Source organism: Scyliorhinus torazame, chromosome 9 (genome assembly GCF_047496885.1).
Source record: "Scyliorhinus torazame isolate Kashiwa2021f chromosome 9, sScyTor2.1, whole genome shotgun sequence".
NCBI classification, from domain to species: Eukaryota; Metazoa; Chordata; class Chondrichthyes; order Carcharhiniformes; family Scyliorhinidae; genus Scyliorhinus; species Scyliorhinus torazame.
The window spans coordinates 110,073,187-110,092,957 of record NC_092715.1 but is presented as its reverse complement, the minus strand read 5'-3'; the positions used below and the strand labels follow the sequence as shown (position 1 = coordinate 110,092,957).

Below are 19,771 nucleotides of genomic sequence, written 5' to 3'. Positions count from 1 at the left end.
ACACTTGTCCCTAATGATACATAAGAAAATAAGAACTAGGAGCAGGAGTAGGCCACCTTGCCCCTCGAGCCTGCTCCGCCATTCAATGAGATCATGGCTGATCTTTTGTGGACTCAGCTCCACAGCCCGAACACCATAACCCTTAATCCCTTTATTCTTCAAAAAGCTATCTATCTTTATATTAAAAACATTTAATGAAGGAGCCTCAACTGCTTCACAGGGCAAGTAATTCCATAGATTCACAACCCTTTGGGTGAAGAAGTTCCTCCTAAACTCAGTCCTAAATCTATTAACCCTTATTTTGAGGCTATGCCCCCTAGTTCTGCTTTCACCCGCCAGTGGAAACAACCTGCCTGCATCTATCCTATCTATTCCCTTCATAATTTTATATGTTTCTATAAGATCCCCCCCTCATCCTTCTAAATTCCAACAAGAACAGTCCCAGTCTACTCAACCTCTCCTCGTAATCCAACCCCTTCAGCTCTGGGATTAACCTAGTGAATCTCCTCAGCACACCCTCCAGCACCAATACGTCCTTTCTCTGGTAAGGAGACCAAAACTGAACACAATACTCCAGGTGTGGCCTCACTAACACCTTATACAATTGCAGCAGAACCTCCCTAGTCTTAAACTCCATCCCTCTAGCAATGAAGGACAAAATTCCATTTGCCTTCTTAATCACCTGTTGCACCTGTAAACCAACTTTTTGCGACTCATGCACTCGCACACCCAGGTCTCTCTGCACAGCTGCATGATTTAATATTTTATAATTTAAATAATAATCCCTTTTGCTGTTATTCCTACCAAAATGGTTAACCTCACACTTGTCAACATTATATTCCATTCATGGGGCCGCCATCTTGGTCGCCATCTGCAACGCCGCCCGACACGTGCGACCAATGGGGGCAGCCATCTTGGAATCGCCCCAGCACCTCCGACCATGCCGGCTACCCGCTACTCAGCGCGGTCACCCTTGACCAGTCTCGACCCAAACACCTCCGGAGCTCTATGACGACCGTCCGGACATGAAACACCCTGCCTCTTCGACTGCTGGAGCACAGAGAGCTTCATTCATCCAGACATGGTAAGACGCTGCTCGCTCCCAATCTTCCTGGTGCATCGAACCATCTCCCTCGCTTCTGGGTCGCACTCAGTGCAGGTCCAGGGGTGCACTACCGCAATCTTCACAATACAGGGCGCCGAGTACGCCAATTTTAAATTATATGTACTCCCCGACCTCTGCGCTCCTCTTCTATTGGGACTGGATTTCCAGTGTAACCTCAGGAGCCTAACCCTGAAGTTCGGCGGGCCCCTACCCCCACTCACCGTATGTAGCCTCGCGACCCTAAAGGTCGACCTTCCCCCGCTCTTCGCAAATCTCACCGCCGACTACAAACCAGTCACCACCAGAAGCAGGCGGTACAGCATCCAGGACAGGACTTTTATCAGGTCCGAGGTCCAGCGACACTTGCGGGAGGGAACCATCGAGGCCAGCAATAGCCCCTGGAGAGCCCAGGTCGTGGTCGTCAGGACCGGGGAAAAGAACCGGATGGTTGTAGATTACAGCCAAACCATAAACCGGCACACGCACCTCGATGCGTACCCCCTTCCCCGGATCGCAGACATGGTTAATCAGATTGCGCACTACCGGGTGTTCTCCACGGTGGATCTGAAGTCTGCGTACCCCCAGCTCCCAATCCGCCCGGGGGACCGCCACTACACAGCTTTTGAGGCAGACGCCGCCTCTTCCACTTCCTGCAGGTCCCCTTTGGCGTCACGAACGGGGTCTCGGTCTTCCATCGAACGATGGACCGAATGGTGGACCAGTACGGGCTGCAGGCCACATTTCCGTACTTGGACAACGTCACCATCTGCGGCCATGATCAGCAGGACCACGATGCTAACCTCCAGAGATTTCTCCAAACCGCCCGAACCCTTAACCTCACTTATAAAAAGGAGAAATGCGTTTTCAACACAACCAGACTAACCATCCTCGGCTACGTCGTGGAAAACGGGGTTCTAGGACCCGACCCCGACCGTATGCGCCCTCTCCTGCAACTCCCCCTCCCCCACTGCCCCAAGACCCTGAAAAGGTGCCTCGGGTTCTTTTCATATTACGCCCAGTGGGTCCCCAACTTTGCGGTCAAAGCCCGCCCACTAATCAAGGCCTCCATCTTCCCACTGGTGGCTGAGGCCTGCCAGGCCTTTAGCTGCATCAAGGCGGATATCGCCAAAGCTGCGATGCACGTGGTGGACGAGTCTGTCCCCTTCCAGGTGGAGAGCGACGCATCAGAGGTCGCCCTCGCCGCTGTCCTCAATCAGGCAGGCAGGCCAGTAGCGTTTTTTTCACGAAACCTCACCACCTCCGAAATTCGACACTCCTCGGTCGAAAAGGAAGCCCAAGCCATCGTGGAAGCCGTGCAGCACTGGAGGCACTACCTCGCTGGTAGGAGGTTTACCCTCGTCACCGACCAATGATCGGTAGCCTTCATGTTCAATAATACGCTGCGGGGCAAGATCAAGAATGATAAGATCTTGAGGTGGAGGATCCAACTCTCCACCTATAATTCCGATATAGTATATCGTCCTGGGAAGCTCAACGAACCCCCAGATGTCCTGTCCCACGGCACATGCGCCAGCGCGCAAGATGACCGACTACGTGCTATCCACGATGACCTCTTCCACGCGGGGGTCATCTGGCTTCTCCACTACATCAAGGCCAGCAACCTGCCCTACTCCACTGAGGAGGTCAGAGCCATGACCAGGGACTGCCCAATCTGTGCGGAGTGTAAGCCGCACTTCTATCGACCAGATAAGGCCCACTTGGTAAAGGCATCCCGGCCCTTTGAGCGCCTCAGTATCGATTTCAAAGGGCACCTCCCCTCCAACAACCGCAACACATATTTCCTCAACATCATCAACGAGTTCTCCCGCTTCCCCTTTGCAATCCCTTGCCCCGACATGACCACGGCCACCGTCATTAAAGTCCTACATAGTGTCTTCACCCTATTTGGTTTCCCCACGTACGTTCACAGTGACCGGGGCTCGTCGTTCATGAGCTATGAACTGCGTCAGTACCTGCTCGGTAAGGGCATCGCCTCGAGCAGGACTACCAGTTATAACCCCAGGGGAAACGGGCAAGTGGAGAGGGAGAACGCGACAGTCTGGAAGACTGTCCTCCTGGCCCTACGGTCTAGGAATCTCCCAGTTCCCCACTGGCAGGAGGTCCTCCCATACGCACTCCACTCTATTAAGTCCCTACTTTGCACGGCCACAAACGAGATCCCCTCATGACCGCCTATTCGTTTTCCCCAGGAAATCCACTTCCGGGGCCTCGCATCCGTCCTGGCTGAAGACACCGGGACCCGTCCTGCTCCTCAAACACGTCAGGAGCCATAAGTCCGACCCCCTGGTCGAGAGGGTCCAGCTCCTACACTCCAACCCCCAGTACGCATACATCGAACACCCCGACGGCCGACAGGATACGGTCTCCCTCCGGGACCTGGCACCAGCTGACCAGCATCCCCGCCCCTACATGGAATCCGCACCCCCTCCCGCCCGGCATTCCCCCATCACCGACCCACAGGAATGAAGCCCCAGAAGACACGCTCCCGGAGTCCACGTTTGTGCCCGCACTGGCGACTTCACTACCGATGCCAGCACGGCTGAGTTCGATGCCCGGGCCAGCTGCGATACCAGAGCTTCGGCGATCACAGCGCACAATCCGTGCGCCGAACAGGCTGAACTTATGAACCCTTCACCCCCGCCAGACTTCATTTTTTAACAGGCGGTGAATGTATTGCTGTAACAATTCACCATGTGCATATCTGTATTACGCTGTTGCCCATGTGGGCTCCACCTATGGACCATTGTAAGGTATTACCTATGATGTAGCATGGTGGGGCCTGTCTGGGCTCCGCCCCTGGCTCCACCCCTTGAGGGGAGGTGTAAAGAGCAGTCGCCCTGTAGGCGGCTCCCACTAACAGATCAGTCGCAGGCACGCACTGTTCTAGTTGATTAAAGCCAGTTTACTTCTACTCTTCGTTTTGTGTGAATTGATGGTCACATCAGCAGCCACTTGATTGCTCCTCCTTCCACAAACATTCAAACCCTCCACCACCGACGAACAGTGGCAGCGTGTTTACCATCTCCAAGATGCACTTCCGGTTCCTCAGGCAGCACCTTCCAATGGCCACTACCATCTAGAAGGACAAGAGCAGCAGATACCTGGGAACCCCGCCACCTGGAGGTCTCCCTCCAATTCACTCACCACCCTGACTTGGAAATATATCGCTGTTCCTTCACTGTCGCCAGGGCAAAATCCTGGAACTCCCTCCCTAACAGCACAGTGGGTGTACCCACACCTCAAGGACTGCAGTGGTTCAAGAAGGCAGCTCACCACCACTTTCTGAAGGGCAACTAGGGGTGGGCAATAACTGCTGGTCTAACCAGCGACGCCCACATCCTATAAATTAATTTTCAACATTATGGCCTCAGGCTCACCTTCCCCCAATCCGTCCAAGGAATCCCAATCGAGGATTGGGTGGAGGCGTGGACTTAAGTGAGTGCGTGCTCTTTCCAAGGGCCGGTGCAGGCCCGATGGGCCAAATGGCCTCCTTCTGCACTGTAAATTCTATGATTTTGTATTCCATAAGCGTTTCCCTGTCAAGCACTGTGTACATTATGGACTAAGATTGTCCTCAAACTCTCCAGGGGCAACGCCTAGGGATAGCCGCGAATGTAAATGCATCGAATTGTCGGTGATTTGTTCAATGAGGTTCACTTTCAGTTTTCCTAAGTGTGCAATCCGGAGGAAGCCTTCCAGCAGCATGAGAAAATTCAAGAGCAGGAACTACAACTCCCGCAATGCAACGACGAATGAGGCCGGGAAACTTTCGGGTCGTAAATTATTAAATTTCAGAACTTCACTGATTTCTGATTTTAATAGAAACGAAGCTCGGTACCCCAAAAAACACAGGTTTGACACATTGCAGCCCCTGCCAAGTGTGTGAAATGTACAAAGCCCCCCCCCCCCCCACCTCGCCCCGCTCTGTCAGTGTGAGCTGTCACCAGGGGTGGTGAAACTGCGGCTTTCTCACTGAGACACTGACCGCTCCCAGCCTGACTTTTCCGGCTCGCTTCTCGCTGTAAGTTTGCGCTTCCCTCCTGTTTGCAGCCGTGACCTTTAAACATCGGCTCGGCACCGGGGAAATGTGTCCCATTCGCCCAATGCCGCTGTCCTCTCATTCTCGCCAGTCATTTATTTGCTGTTTAGCAGGGCACCTGAGTGGTATCATCTCGGGCAAAGAAATAAGAATATACCCTTATTTTTACTTTGATTTGGAGTCCAGGCAGTTTCTCCATTTTATCAGGGGGAGAGTTTTGGGAGTTGCAGTGATGTTGCCGGAGCAGAAAGAGGGTGACCTGGAAGGTGTAAACTCAGTTTCCCTCGCCCAGGTATAAACTCCGGGCTGCTGAATCAATGCAGAGGAGACAAGCTGGGCACGCAAAAGGCAAACATCTCACTCCTACAATCCAGAATCCTTACAGTGCAGAAGGAGTTGGGCTCATGGAGTCTGGACCAACCCCCTGAAAGCACACGCCACCAGCCCCCTGCCCTGTCTCAGTAACCCCACCTAACCTTTGGACAGGAAGGGGCAATTTAGCATGGCCGATCCACCTAACCTGCACACCTTTGGACTGTGGGAGGAAACCGGAGCATCTGGTGCAAACCCACACAAACACACACACGGGGAGAATGTGCAAACAGACCGTCACTGTGGAACTCTTTGCCGCAGGAGGCTGTGGAGGCCAACTCACTGAGTGTCTTTAAGATAGTGATGGATTGGTTCTTGATTTTAACTGGGGGATCAGGGTTATGGGTAGAAGGCAGGAGAATGGGGATGAGAAACATAGCCATGATTGAATGGCAGAGCAGACTCGATGGCCAAATGGCCTAATTCTGCTCCTCTGTCTTATGGTCACCGAAGGTCGGAATCAAACCCGGGTTTCTGTCACTGTGAGGCAGTAGTGCTAACCACTCTGCCACCCTGCCGCAATGCAGGATATGGGGGGCGGGGGGTGTTATGTTATGCTGCTTCGGATAACACAGGCTGCTACTTAATGCAGTCTTAACTAAAGGATGCTCCAGACTCTGAAATGAGTTCAACGTGTTTACTGAACTATTAACACAGTTCTCAAATGAGTTCGACTCTCTGCTAATCTAACTGTAGTAACTCAGTCTAACTGTACCAGCTTGCTCAAAGCCACGTGCTGGGGTGTGATATGCTGCTGATCAACCCTGTCTAATTCTCTAGATGTCTGTCTGTGGAAAGAGGCAGGGTGTGAGTGCCTCATCCCTTTTATAGTGTTTATGTCATGCTCCCTTGTGGTGATGCCACCTCTAAGTGTCCTGACTGCCCATTGGTTGTGTCCTATTCTGAGTGTTCATTGGTTGCATGTTTGCATATCATGACAGGGGGAGGGGGGGGGGCTTCAATAAAGAGATTAATTTTATTAGGAACAAAATGTTTTATTTATATATATATATTTATATGTTATAAGGGCATTTTCTTCCATGACGAATCGAAGGGCAAATCGGTTACTCAGTTTTTTATCCCACATAGATTTTCCACATTGATTTTGTTTAGCTTCCCAGCAAGCAGCTTTTATGCTTCAGCAGAAGGGTAATAAACCCTCTTCACCCATCCTCACTCTGCACAAGGGAGTAAATAGACTTCAAGTCAACGGATGATTTACTGCACACAATAAAGTCCAAATGTTGGATTCTGCAATAAAACCCGAAAAATCTGAGCAGGGCAGGCAGCATCTGTGAAGGAATTAAAGCCGGATTAGCATATCAAATGCAAGACCTTTCATCAGTACTAGAAGATGTTTCAGATAAACAGCTTTTAAAGAGGAACAGAGCGAAGGAACTGCGAGGTGAGGCAAATAAGCACATCCATAAAAATCTGTAAAATGATTAGATTAAAAACTGGAGATGATTAAATGGCAGATGTGATAAAAAGATAAAAGGAGGCACAATGAGGAAAAATTCAGAAATAAAAGATATATAACAGATGCAGAAGTGGTGAGAAGCTTGTGAAGTCCAGCGGATTCTAGTAGCCCAGGAACATAGCAAAATAAAAATACAGGTAAGCACCAAAGGTGCAAATCATCCTGCTGACTGTGTGCTGAGAGGTGAACCCCATCCCCATACACCAACCCATAACCTCCTCTATACACAATCCTACATTACCAGTCCCTATTGGCCAAGACAAAATGGAAGCGGGGGGTAAAGTTATAACTTGTTCATTTTAAGGCTGGAGGACAGCAAAAAGAATGAGGTTCTCCTCCTCAAGCTTCAAGGTGCCAGGAGGGAGTTCAGAGTGACCGATAATTAAAGTGACAAGTGACTCTGCTCTTGCAAATGAAACAGATGTTTGGCATTGGTTTGTTTCTCCAATATGGATGAGTCCACACTATGAGCAGTGAATACAGTGTACAATGTTGAAAAAAGTGCAAGTAAATCACATTCTCACCCAGAAGAATATTTGAGGTAATTTGCTATTCATGGCAGGAGTGGCAAGCCACGGGTGATAAAGTAGTAAGAAAATTGCATGAACCTATCACACAAGGTAGTTGTGAAATCTCTGTTCTCCCAAGCTTTCTGTTTGTAAAACTGACTTTAAAAATTATACATAGCCAAACCTTCCGAGGAATGGTTATCACCATTGGATTGCCACTCCACTACTTCTTTGGCAATAAGATGGAGCTCCGCACTTCTGGCCTGGATGTCCGAAAATGTTCTCTTCAAAGCATACCTGTTCTCGGAGTCCTGTGTAGTGCAGCATCATTGCGGGAAGCCAAGCCATTCCCCGATGCTATGGCACGCGTTGCCATATTAGTTAGGTAAGTGTGTAGGATAGTGAGGTAGAGTCAGGTGGTAGTCGGAGAGGCGGGGGGGTTAGTTGTATATTACTTGGGAACCCTCCAAAGTGTTTTGACCCTAACTAGGGAGTTTCCCATTGACAGCTGAAACTTCCCAGGCAATTCCTGCAGAGCCCTTGTATTGAGACTTCAGAAAAGTTACTTAGTACATCCTCTTGGAATACATCCAGTTCCCAATCATCCAGAGATCAGAAGATCAGGCCCTATTCATTATCCATATGGAGAGTATTTATTTTTGAGTCATTTCTTACTCCCTTTATCATATTGATCTTTAATGGATGGTCTTTATGTATTTTTAGTAAAACTTTTGATGGGAAAAATAAATAGCAGGAGTGGACCATATGGCCTGTCGAGCCTGCTCATCATTCAATGCGATCTTAGAATCACTACAGTGCAGAAGGAGGCCTTTCAGCACATCGAGTCTGCACCGACCCTCTGAAAGAACACCCTACCTAGGACCCACCCTATTCCTGTCACCAAGTAACCTCACCTATCCTTTTGGACACTCAGGGGCAATTCAGCATGGCCAATCCACCTAACCTGCACATCTTTGGACTGTGGGAGGAACCGGAGGAAACCCACGGAGACACAGGGAAAATGTGCAAACTCCACACAGACACTGACCTGAGGTCATAATCAAACCCGGATCCCTGGTGCTGTGAGGTAGCAGTGCTAACCACTATGCTACTGTGCTGCCCCAGACGGATCCTGGGCTTTAACTCCATCTTCCCGCCTACCCCTAATATCCCTTAATTCTCTGATAGACCAAAAATCTGTCTATAGTCTTAAATGTATTCAAAGATGGAGCATCCACGTCCCTCTTGCATAGAGAATTCCAAAAACTCATTACCCTTTAAGTGAAGTAATTTCACCTAATCTCAGACCTAGATGATTGAACCCTTACGGTGGGACTGTGTTCCACTGTTTTACGCTCCCAAAATTGCAGAAGCAATGTCATTGCACCTACCCTGTCAAGCCCTCTGAGAATTTTGTAGGTTTCAGTGACATTGACTCTTATTCTTCTAAAGTAAAATAAATTCACCATAGTCCCAGATGTCCATAGGCTGCTTTCCCTTTTGAGGGGGAGAATTGCCTGGTGGTAATTTAACCTGAGGGTCACCATACCTCAGGCAAGAGGCAAGGTTGAGAAGTTGGGCCTTCATGAATAACCTCAGCCAGCAGAGGAATTGAACCTGCTCTGCTGACAAAAGCACCCATTAAGGAATATTACTGCAATAAAAACTGAAAATTCTGGAAATGCACAGCTGGCCAGTCAGTGTTTCAAAGAGAAAGGGCGGGTAATATTGTTTTGTGTGCAACCTATCATCAGAGCTAGAAATGTATAGCTCTGATGAAATAATTCACCAGAAAAATCCTGGCCTATCTTTGTGTTTCTCATATTTTCAGCTTTTAATTCATGTTTCTAATATTTGTTTTAACTTTTTATAAAGTGTTATTTCTGTTCAACACTAAAAGAAATTGGCAGCCTTTGTTTTTTTAAGTATTTACAAATCCCACATCCCTCACATTCATTGCTCAAATGCCACAGTCTACACTTTCCACATTGAAAATAATTTACTCATTATATATATGTTTGCCAGTTTAGGCAAAGCAAGGATGGCAGAGGCTGAAAACAATCCTGAGAAAGAAATGGTCAAACAGTTCCATGAGAATGCAGCTAAAGGAGATGCAGCCAAATTGTCGACGCTGCTAAACTATTCCACCTTTCTTGTGGATGAAGTGGATGAAAAGGGCTGGACGGCTTTGATGTACGCTAGCAGGAATGGACATTCCCAGGTTGCTCAGCTGCTGCTTGAAAAGGGGTAAAAAAGCAGAATTTAATGAATAGTTTGAGTTATCTGTCAGAACTATAGCTGTGAACAATGAGCTGTCTTGCTGGCTCACGTTGGATAAAATTAATCAGGTTTCCAGGAACTTTGGAGTTCATGATCGTTCCGAGCTTAAAAGGTTAAAAAAAATGTATATTTAGAAAGTTGCAAACAATTGAGTATGTACTTTTGAAAATATAATTAAATCAGCACGTATATCATATATATCATCATAGAATTTACAATGCAGAAGGAGGCCATTCGGCCCATCGAGTCTGCACCGGCTCTTGGAAAGAGCACCCTACCCAACACCTCCACCCTATCCCCATGTGGTCAACACCTCCACCCTATCCCCATAACCCAGTAACCCCACCCAACACTAAGGGCAATATCAGGGTCAGGCACCCCCCACCCAGCATTCAGCTTCACAGGTCGCAGAGCAGTTGCACATGGTGCTTCCCAGCACTACCCAGCTCAGCTCTGGGCCAAGTCTGAAATGATGGTACCTCTCGTAGTCATTCGTTAATATGTGGTTCAGATCAGGAACTTAAATAAAGCTCTGCTTGGCCTTCCAGCCTGTTTCTACAGCCTTGTGCTTTATTTTTACTTGCAATTTTCCCTATTCTCTTAGAAGTTTTGACATTGCACTAGATGTGTGTCCAGCATGTCAGCTACCGTGCAGTAACTTATCAAGGTTGCAGTTATTCACAAGTTAAGCTTGACTGTAAGTCTTATTTGGCCTTGGGGATATTGCTGCACTGCCTTCAGTTGAATCTATGAATGCAAACTTCTACGTTATAGAGATTAGAATGTGGGAACCCTGGGCAATTTGCTGCTGTCCAATGCATTGATGCCATTTCTTTTCTTTTCTTTCAAGTATTTTTATTCTCCTTTTTCACATTTTCTCCCAAATTTACACCCAACAATAAATAATAATCAGTAATGAATGCAATGTCAATCCCCATATCAATAATAACAATCCCATCTCCCACCAAACCCCCAGACATTAGCCCACATGTTAACATAAACAAATGACAACAAGGAATGAGGAATCACCCATAGTCACCAGTAACACATACAGTCCCCCTCCCCCTAACCCTCCCAGCTCCCCTCCCCCTGTAATGTTCGATGTAATCCAATTCTCGAAAGTGCATAATGAATAACGCCCATGAATTGCAGAACCCTTCCATCCTTCCCCTCAGTTCAAATTTGACCTTCTCAAGCATCAAGAATTCCAGCAGGTCCCCCCACCATGCCAGGGCACAGGGTGGAGAGGTTGATCGTCACCACAACAGGATCAGCCTTCGGGCGATCAATGAGGCGAAGGCTACAACATCTGCCTCCGCACCCGTTTCCAACCCCGGCTAGTCCGACACCCCGAATATGGTCTCCCGAGGGCCCGGGTCCAGTTTCACGTGCACCACTTAAGAGATTACCCTAAAAACCTCCTTCCAGTAATCTTCCAGCTTTGGACAGGACCAAAACATATGAATGTGGCCAACTCAGCGTAATATAGTCCAGGTTAAAACATTTTAGCAACGATCAACAAAGATCTACTATGTTGCCTGTTTTAATCACCATGGCAGCATCATTTTAGTTCACAGCTAATTTGTAAACTTTTGGAAAAAAACATGGTTTAAAAACAAAGGTCAGATTCCTGAGTGTGCAAAGCCTAATTTCATACATGGTGCGCTTTTTTGTTTTCTTCCAGGTGCAACACGTCGTTTTCAAATGATTCCGGACAAACAGCTCTGGATATTGCAAAATTCTGGGGGCACAAGAATGTTGCTAGTTTGTTGGCAAATCCTAAACCTGGTGCTCGATCAAGAATGTGGTCTGACAGCCCAGAAGAAAGTGAGAATTATTTCAGCAGAACTTTGCTCAATAGGCTGAGTGTAAAAAGAAGCAACTCTGACTGGTTAAAGGACAAGGAGATTCAACCAACCACTGTCTACATTTTGTTTTCCAATTTAAATCCATTGGTTACTTCAGCAAAATGTGAAGATTCCAGAAAAGCTGGCATCCACCTCTGCAGATTGCAGTACGAGGACGTAGAGCAGATCTTGACCAAATCAGAATTCACTTCTATTTTCCTCGGAGCAGAGCTGCAGAGAAACCATTCTGGATCTTGTGTTAAATCGGGAGAAGGCAGTGCCTTCGCCGAAGATGATGGACTTGTTGCTTGGTTTGCGATAAATGCAGATTTTGCTGCTATAGAAAAATTTAGGGTTAAATACCCAGATTGTCGCTTTCTCCAGCCACTCATCCCACATCTATTGAACTTAAATAACGAGGAAGCCGGTGAGTATTCACGTATTTCATAACTGAATTGAAGTCTGGATGTATGGAATAAATAGAAAAAACTGTTCCGCCAATTGCTTTACCTGCATTTTCAGACATAAAATTACTGCAACAACCTCAATTAAGAACAATAAAGGCAGGGAATAAGGAAAGTGCATGAACTCAATCCTGTCACTCTCCCGAAGATAGTTTCTGCAAAATTTCTCACTGACGCTCCCCAAAGTAAATTTGAAACTTGAATTCTATGTAATGTATTAACCAATTGCCTCCCTTGATATGATATTGCAGTGGCCCCAATCATCCATAACTCAATTGATTGTCTTTTCTTTTTTATTCTTAACCATCAATTTCACTCCTAAACAGATCTTTACAGAGTCATAGAGGTTCACAGCATAAAAACAGGCCCTTTCGGCCCAACGTGTCCATGCCGCCCAGTTTTACCCCTAACCTAATCCAAATTGCCCGCAATTGGCCCATATCCCTCCATAACCATCTTTCCCATATAACTGTCTAAATGCTGTTTAAAAGACAAAATTGTACCCAACTCTACTACTGCCTCTGGCAGCTTGTTCCAGAGACTCACCACCCTCTGTGAAGGCATTTATGAATCCAGCATTAACTATAGTAACTGGGAGTCTAATCCGTCACTTACAGAATCATAGAATGGTTACAGCACAGGCGGAGGCCATTTGACCTGTCTATGCCTATGCCACCTGTCTGCAAGAGGCATTGGCATAGTGGTATTGTCACTGGACTAATAACCCAGAGACCCAGGGTAATACTCTGTGGACATGGGTTTGAATCTCACCAGGGCAGATGGTACAATTTGAATTCAATAAACATCTGGAATTGAAAGTCTTAATGGTGACCATGAAACTATTGTCGATTGTTGTAAAAACCCATCTGGTTCATTAATGTCCTTTAGAGAAGGAAATCTGTCATCCTTACCTGGTCTGGCCTACATGTGACTCCAGACCCACAATAACTTAAATGCCCTCAGGGGTGGGCAATAAATGCTGACCCAGCCAGCGTCGCCCACATCCCATGAACGAATTTTAAAAACTCAGCCAGACCCTCTCCCATACCTTTTCCTCGGAGCCCTGCCAACCTTTTACCATTAGATAATTATCCAATTCCTTTTTGAACGATACAATTGAATCTGCCTCCTTTGCAATCTCAGGTAGGACATTCCAGATCCTAACCACGACTGCATAAAAACAGTTTCCCCCTTGTTGCCTCTGGTTCTTTTGCCAATTATTTTAAATTGGTGTCCTCTGGTTCTCGACCATTCTAACAATGGGAACAGTTTCTCCCTTTCAGCTCTGTCCAGACCTCACATGATTTTGAACACCTCTCACAGATACAAAACTCAGGAGGGGACTCTCCTCATCTGGAAACTTTTAAAGATATGTTCACTTTATTCTTATATCCTCCAGTTCTGCATTCACAGTCCAAACGCAATGATTTTTCAATCTGTGTAATCCCTTTTAACATTTGAAAAACCTGGTCCATATTTCCTTTTCACTAATGAAAACCAATTCAGTTCCACAACACAAGATTGTTATGGGATAAAGATGGCTTCAATAAGAGGGAGCATGAACACTCATGGAAACATTTTACATTTATAGTTTGAAGTTGTCCATTAACATAGCGATTTTATAGCCGTATTCAATCCACCGCCCTTGTAAATTAATGATATTATACTTAGAACATATAAATGTTGAAGGCCTTCTTTTGAAGATTAGTTTTATGGCTGAAGTTCAGTCTTATCCAATTCTTGATTCGTGACAGTTTCCTTTACTAGGAATCTGCCCAGTGTTCAGTGCTTCAATCTTGCGTGTTCTTTAGGTTTGCCAAACTCAATCTGCTTAAATGCATTTTGGCACCCATATGTTTAAAATGTGTAGCATATTGAGGTTGTAGGTAGTAGAATCAATAATGCAGGAATGTTTTAGAATTGAAAATAAGCAACACTGCATTCTCACACCATTTCCAAGGTCTCCCATGGTACTGGGGCAATTATAATTAGCTCCCAATCATGAATAGAGTGAAAAGGAATATCAGGCACAATGCAAAATGGGAAACCAAATCACTGTGAGCTCATTTCACTCCACTAGCTATCAATGTTCTATTTCCGGACACTTAATACCTTACCTTGGATATTTACATTTTTAAGAAAGTGAGATTCTGATTTAAAAGCTTTTGTTATGACCAAGGGAATCATATAAAAGCATATCAAAACATCCAGGCAGCAGTTTTTCTTTATTCCTTCACAGAGACGTGAGCGTCGCTGACTAGACCAGCATTTTCGTGCCTGTAATTGCCCTTGAGTAGGGCGATGAATCACTTTCTTGAACTGCTGCAGCCCATGTGGTGTAGTTAAACTCACAATGGAGAGAGTTCCAGGACTTTGACCCAGTGACAGTGAAAGAACGGCGATATAGTTTCAAGTCAGGATGGTCTGTGGCATGGACGGAAACTTGCAGGTGATGGTGTTAGAACATAGAACATTACAGCGCAGCACAGGCCCTTCGGCCCTCGATGTTGCGCCGACCTGTGAAACCACTCTAAAGCCCATCTACACTATTCCCTTATCGTCCATATGTCTATCCAATGACCATTTGAATGCCCTTAGTGTTGGCGAGACCACTACTGTTGCAGGCAGAGCATTCCACGCCATTACTACTCTCTGAGTAAAGAACCTACCTCTGACGTCTGTCTTATATCTCTCTCCCCTCAATTTAAAGCTATGTCCCCTCGTGCTAGACATCACCATCCGAGGAAAAAGGCTCTCACTGACCACCCTATCCAATCCTCTGATCATCTTGTATGCTTCAATTAAGTCACCTCTTAACCTTCTTCTCTCTAACGAAAACAGCCTCAAGTCCCTCAGCCTTTCCTCATAAGATCTTCCCTCCATACCAGGCAACATTTTGGTAAATCTCCTCTGCACCCTTTCCAAAGCTTCCACAGCCTTCCTATAATGCGGCGACCAGAATTGCACGCAATACTCCAAATGCGGCCGCACCAGAGTTTTGTACAGCTGTAACATGACCTCATGGCTCCGAAACTCAATCCCTCTACCAATAAAAGCGAACACACCGTACGCCTTCTTAACAACCCTCTCAACCTGGGTGGCAACTTTCAGGGATCTATGTACATGGACACCGAGATCTCTCTGCTCATCCACACTGCCAAGAATCTTACCATTAGCCCAGTACTCTGATTTCCTGTTATTCCTTCCATAATGAATAACCTCACACTTTTCTGCATTAAACTCCATTTGCCACCTCTCAGCCCAGCGCTGCAGCTTATCTATGTCCCTCTGTAACTTGTAACATCCTTCCGCACTGTCCACAACTCCACCGACTTTCGTGTCATCTGCAAATTTACTCACCCATCCTTCTACGCCCTCCTCCAGGTCATTTATAAAAATGACAAACAGCAGTGGCCCCAAAACAGATCCTTGTGGTACACCACTAGTAACTGGACTCCAGTCGGAACATTTCCCATCAACCACCACACTTTGTCTTCTTCCAGCTAGCTAATTTCTGATCCAAACTGCTAAATCACCCTGAATCCCATGCCTCTGTATTTTCTGCAGTAGCCTACCATGGGGAACCTTATCAAACGCTTTACTGAAATCCATATACACCACATCAACTGCTTTACCCTCATCCACCTGTTTGGTCACCTTCTCAAACCTCAATAAGGTTTATGAGGCACGACCTACCCTTCACAAAACCGTGTTGACTATCTCTAATCAAATTATTCCTTTCCAGATGATTATACATCCTATCTCTTATAAACCTTTCCAAGATTTTGCCCACAACAGAAGTAAGGCTCACTGGTCTATAGTTACCGGGGCTGTCTCTACTCCCCTTCTTGAACAAGGGGACAACATTTGCTATCCTTCAGTCTTCTGGCACTATTCCTGTAGACAAAGTTGACTTAAAGAAAAATCCTTATTGGATTTCGGCGGGAGCGGTGCGCAAGTGATTTCTGGGAGGTAAGTTTCTCCTTTAAAAACACTTACTTTCACAGGAGCAGGCCATTGGATTTCGGCGGGAGCGGTGCGCAAGTGATTTCTGGGAGGTAAGTTTCTCCTTTAAAAACACTAAAGCACTTCTTTTCTGTTTTATTTTTTTTCGACCCGCGGACTTCTGGGAAGGCCCCCCCCCCAACCAATAAATTCTGGTGGAGAGGAAACCCGAGACACTACACGTGTAGTGTCTCCCACCCATCCTCCTCCTCTAACCTAATAATAAGATCCATTGGTGTGAGGTAAGTGCCATATTATATTATTATTTTTTCTTTTTTTAAAAAAATTTACTGATTAACCAGATCTTGGTTGGAAGTTAGAGGGATGGCAGGGAAGGGAGTGCAATGTTCCTCCTGCAGGATGTTTGAGGTGAGGGATGCCGTTAGTGTCCCTGCTGATTTTACCTGCAGGAAGTGCAGCCATCTCCAGCTCCTCCAAGACCGAGTTAGGGAACTGGAGCTGGAGTTGGATGAGCTTCGGATCATTCGGGAGGCAGAGGGGGTCATAGATAGCAGCTTCAGGGAATTAGTTACACCAAAGATTGGAGATAGATGGGTAACTGTAAGAGGGACTGGGAAGAAGCAGTCAGTGCAGGGATCCCCTGCGGTCGTTCCCCTGAGAAACAAGTATACCGCTTTGGATACTTGTGGGGGGGGGGACTTACCAGGGGTAAGCCATGGGGACGGGCCTCTGGCATGGAGTCTGTCCCTGTTGCTCAGTAGGGAAGGGGTGAGAGGAGCAGAGCATTAGTAATTGGGGACTCGATAGTCAGGGGCACAGATAGGAGATTTTGTGGGAGCGAGAGAGACTCACGTTTGGTATGTTGCTTCCCAGGTGCAAGGGTACGTGATGTCTCGGATCGTGTTTTCCGGGTCCTTAAGGGGGAGGGGGATCAGCCCCAAGTAGTGGTCCACATTGGCACTAACGACATAGGTAGGAAAGGGGACAAGGATGTCAGGCAGGCTTTCAGGGAGCTAGGATGGAAGCTCAGAACGAGAACAAACAGAGTTGTTATCTCTGGGTTGTTGCCCGTGCCACGTGATAATGAGATGAGGAATAGTGAGAGAGAGCAATTAAACACGTGGCTACAGGGATGGTGCAGGCGGGAGGGATTCAGATTTCTGGATAACTGGGGCTCTTTCTGGGGAAGGTGGGACCTCTACAGACAGGATGGTCTACATCTGAACCTGAGGGGCACAAATATCCTGGGGGGGGAGATTTGTTAGTGCTCTTTGGGGGGGGTTTAAACTAATGCAGCAGGGGCATGGGAACCTGGATTGTAGTTTCAGGGTACGGGAGAATGAGAGTATAGAGGTCAGGAGCACAGATTTGACTTCGCAGGAGGGGGCCAGTGTTCAGGTAGGTGGTTTGAAGTGTGTCTACTTCAATGCCAGGAGTATACGAAATAAGGTAGGGGAACTGGCAGCATGGGTTGGTACCTGGGACTTCGATGTTGTGGCCATTTCGGAGACATGGATAGAGCAGGGACAGGAATGGATGTTGCAGGTTCCGGGGTTTAGGTGTTTTAGTAAGCTCACAGAAGAAGGCAAAAGAGGGGGAGGTGTGGCGCTGCTAGTCAAGAGCAGTATTATGGTGGCGGAGAGGATGCTAGATGGGGACTCTTCTTCCGAGGTAGTATGGGCTGAGGTTAAAAACAGGAAAGGAGAGGTCACCCTGTTGGGAGTTTTCTATAGGCCTCCAAATAGTTCTAGGGATGTAGAGGAAAGGATGGCGAAGATGATTCTGGATAACAGCGAAAGTAACAGGGTAGTTAGTATGGGAGACTTTAACTTTCCAAATATTGACTGGAAAAGATATAGTTCGAGTACATTAGATGGGTCGTTTTTTGTACAATGTGTGCAGCAGGGTTTCCTGACACAATATGTTGACAGGCCAACAAGAGGCGAGGCCACTTTGGATTTGGTTTTGGGTAATGAACCAGGCCAGGTGTTGGATTTGGAGGTAGGAGAGCACTTTGGGGACAGTGACCACAATTCGGCGACGTTTACGTTAGTGATGGAAAGGGATAAGTATACACCACAGGGCAAGAGTTATAGCTGGGGGAAGGGCAATTATGATGCCATTAGACATGACTTGGGGGGATAGGTTGGAGAAGTAGGCTGCAAGTGTTGGGCACACTGGATAAGTGGAGCCTGTTCAAGGAACAGCTACTGCGTGTTCTTGATAAGTACGTACCGGTCAGGCAGGGAGGAAGGCGTCGAGCGAGGGAACCGTGGTTTACCAAAGAAGTGGAATCTCTTGTTAAGAGGAAGAAGGAGGCCTATGTGAAGATGAGGTGTGAAGTTTCAGTTGGGGCAATTGATAGTTACGAGGTAGCGAGGAAGGATCTAAAGAGAGAGCTAAGACGAGCAAGGAGGGGACATGAGAAGTATTTGGCAGGAAGGATCAAGGAAAACCCAAAAGCTTTCTATAGGTATGTCGGGAATAAAAGAATGACTAGGGTAAGAGTAGGGCCAGTCAAGGACAGGGATGGGAAGTTGTGTGTGGAGTCTGAAGAGATAGGCGAGATACTAAATGAATATTTTTCGTCAGTATTCACTCAGGAAAAAGATAATGTTGTGGAGGAGAATGCTGAGACCCAGGCTATTAGAATAGATGGCATTGAGGTACGTAGGGAAGAGGTGTTGGCAATTCTGGACAGGCTGAAAATAGATAAGTCCCCGGGGCCTGATGGGATTTATCCTAGGATTCTCTGGGAAGCCAGGAAAGAGATTGCTGGGCCTTTGGCTTTGATTTTTATGTCATCATTGGCTACAGGAATAGTGCCAGAGGACTGGAGGATAGCAAATGTGGTCGCTTTGTTCAAAAAGGGGAGTAGAGACAACCCCGGCAACTATAGACCGGTGAGCCTCACGTCTGTTCTGGGTAAAGTCTTGGAGGGGATTATAAGAGACAAGATTTATAATCATCTAGATAGGAATAATATGATCAGGGATAGTCAGCATGGCTTTGTGAAGGGTAGGTCATGCCTCACAAACCTTATTGAGTTCTTTGAGAAGGTGACTGAACAGGTAGACGAGGGTAGAGCAGTTGATGTGGTGTATATGGATTTCAGTAAAGCGTTTGATAAGGTTCCCCACGGTAGGCTATTGCAGAAAATACGGAGGCTGGGGATTGAGGGTGATTTAGAGATGTGGATCAGAAATTGGCAAGCTGAAAGAAGACAGAGGGTGGTGCTTGATGGGAAATGTTCAGAATGGAGTTCAGTTACAAGTGGCGTACCACAAGGATCTGTTCTGGGGCCGTTGCTGTTTGTCATTTTTATCAACGACCTAGGGGAGGGCGCAGAAGGGTGGGTGAGTAAATTTGCAGACGACACTAAAGTCGGTGGTGTTGTCGACAGTGCGGAAGGATGTAGCAGGTCACAGAGGGACATAGATAAGCTGCAGAGCTGGGCTGAGAGGTGGCAAATGGAGTTTAATGTAGAGAAGTGTGAGGTGATTCACTTTGGAAGGAATAACAGGAATGCGGAATATTTGGCTAATGGTAAAGTTTTTGGAAGTGTGGATGAGCAGAGGGATCTAGGTGTCCATGTACATAGATCCCTGAAAGTTGCCACCCAGGTTGATAGGGTTGTGAAGAAGGCCTATGGAGTGTTGGCCTTTATTGGTAGAGGGATTGAGTTCCG

The 19,771-nt window shown here is 46.8% G+C and overlaps 1 protein-coding gene across 5 annotated transcripts in view; it reads left to right on the top strand.

Moving 5' to 3' along the window:
- Positions 1–5,050: 5,050 nt before the first annotated feature.
- The window catches only part of nudt12 (nudix (nucleoside diphosphate linked moiety X)-type motif 12), a 62,957-nt gene continuing 48,236 nt past the window's right edge, over positions 5,051–19,771 (top strand). For 2 of the 5 annotated variants that reach the window (XM_072516393.1, XM_072516387.1), the window contains exons 1-4: positions 5,066–5,147; positions 6,627–6,942; positions 9,557–9,773; positions 11,491–12,080. In XM_072516393.1, the coding sequence (XP_072372494.1) occupies positions 6,864–6,942; positions 9,557–9,773; positions 11,491–12,080 (886 nt within the window). In that variant the 5' untranslated portion in view covers positions 5,066–5,147; positions 6,627–6,863. Of the gene's footprint in view, positions 5,148–6,626; positions 6,943–9,551; positions 9,774–11,490; positions 12,081–19,771 lie in introns of all 5 variants that reach the window. The other 3 variants (XM_072516392.1, XM_072516388.1, XM_072516389.1) reach the window with 3 other exon arrangements.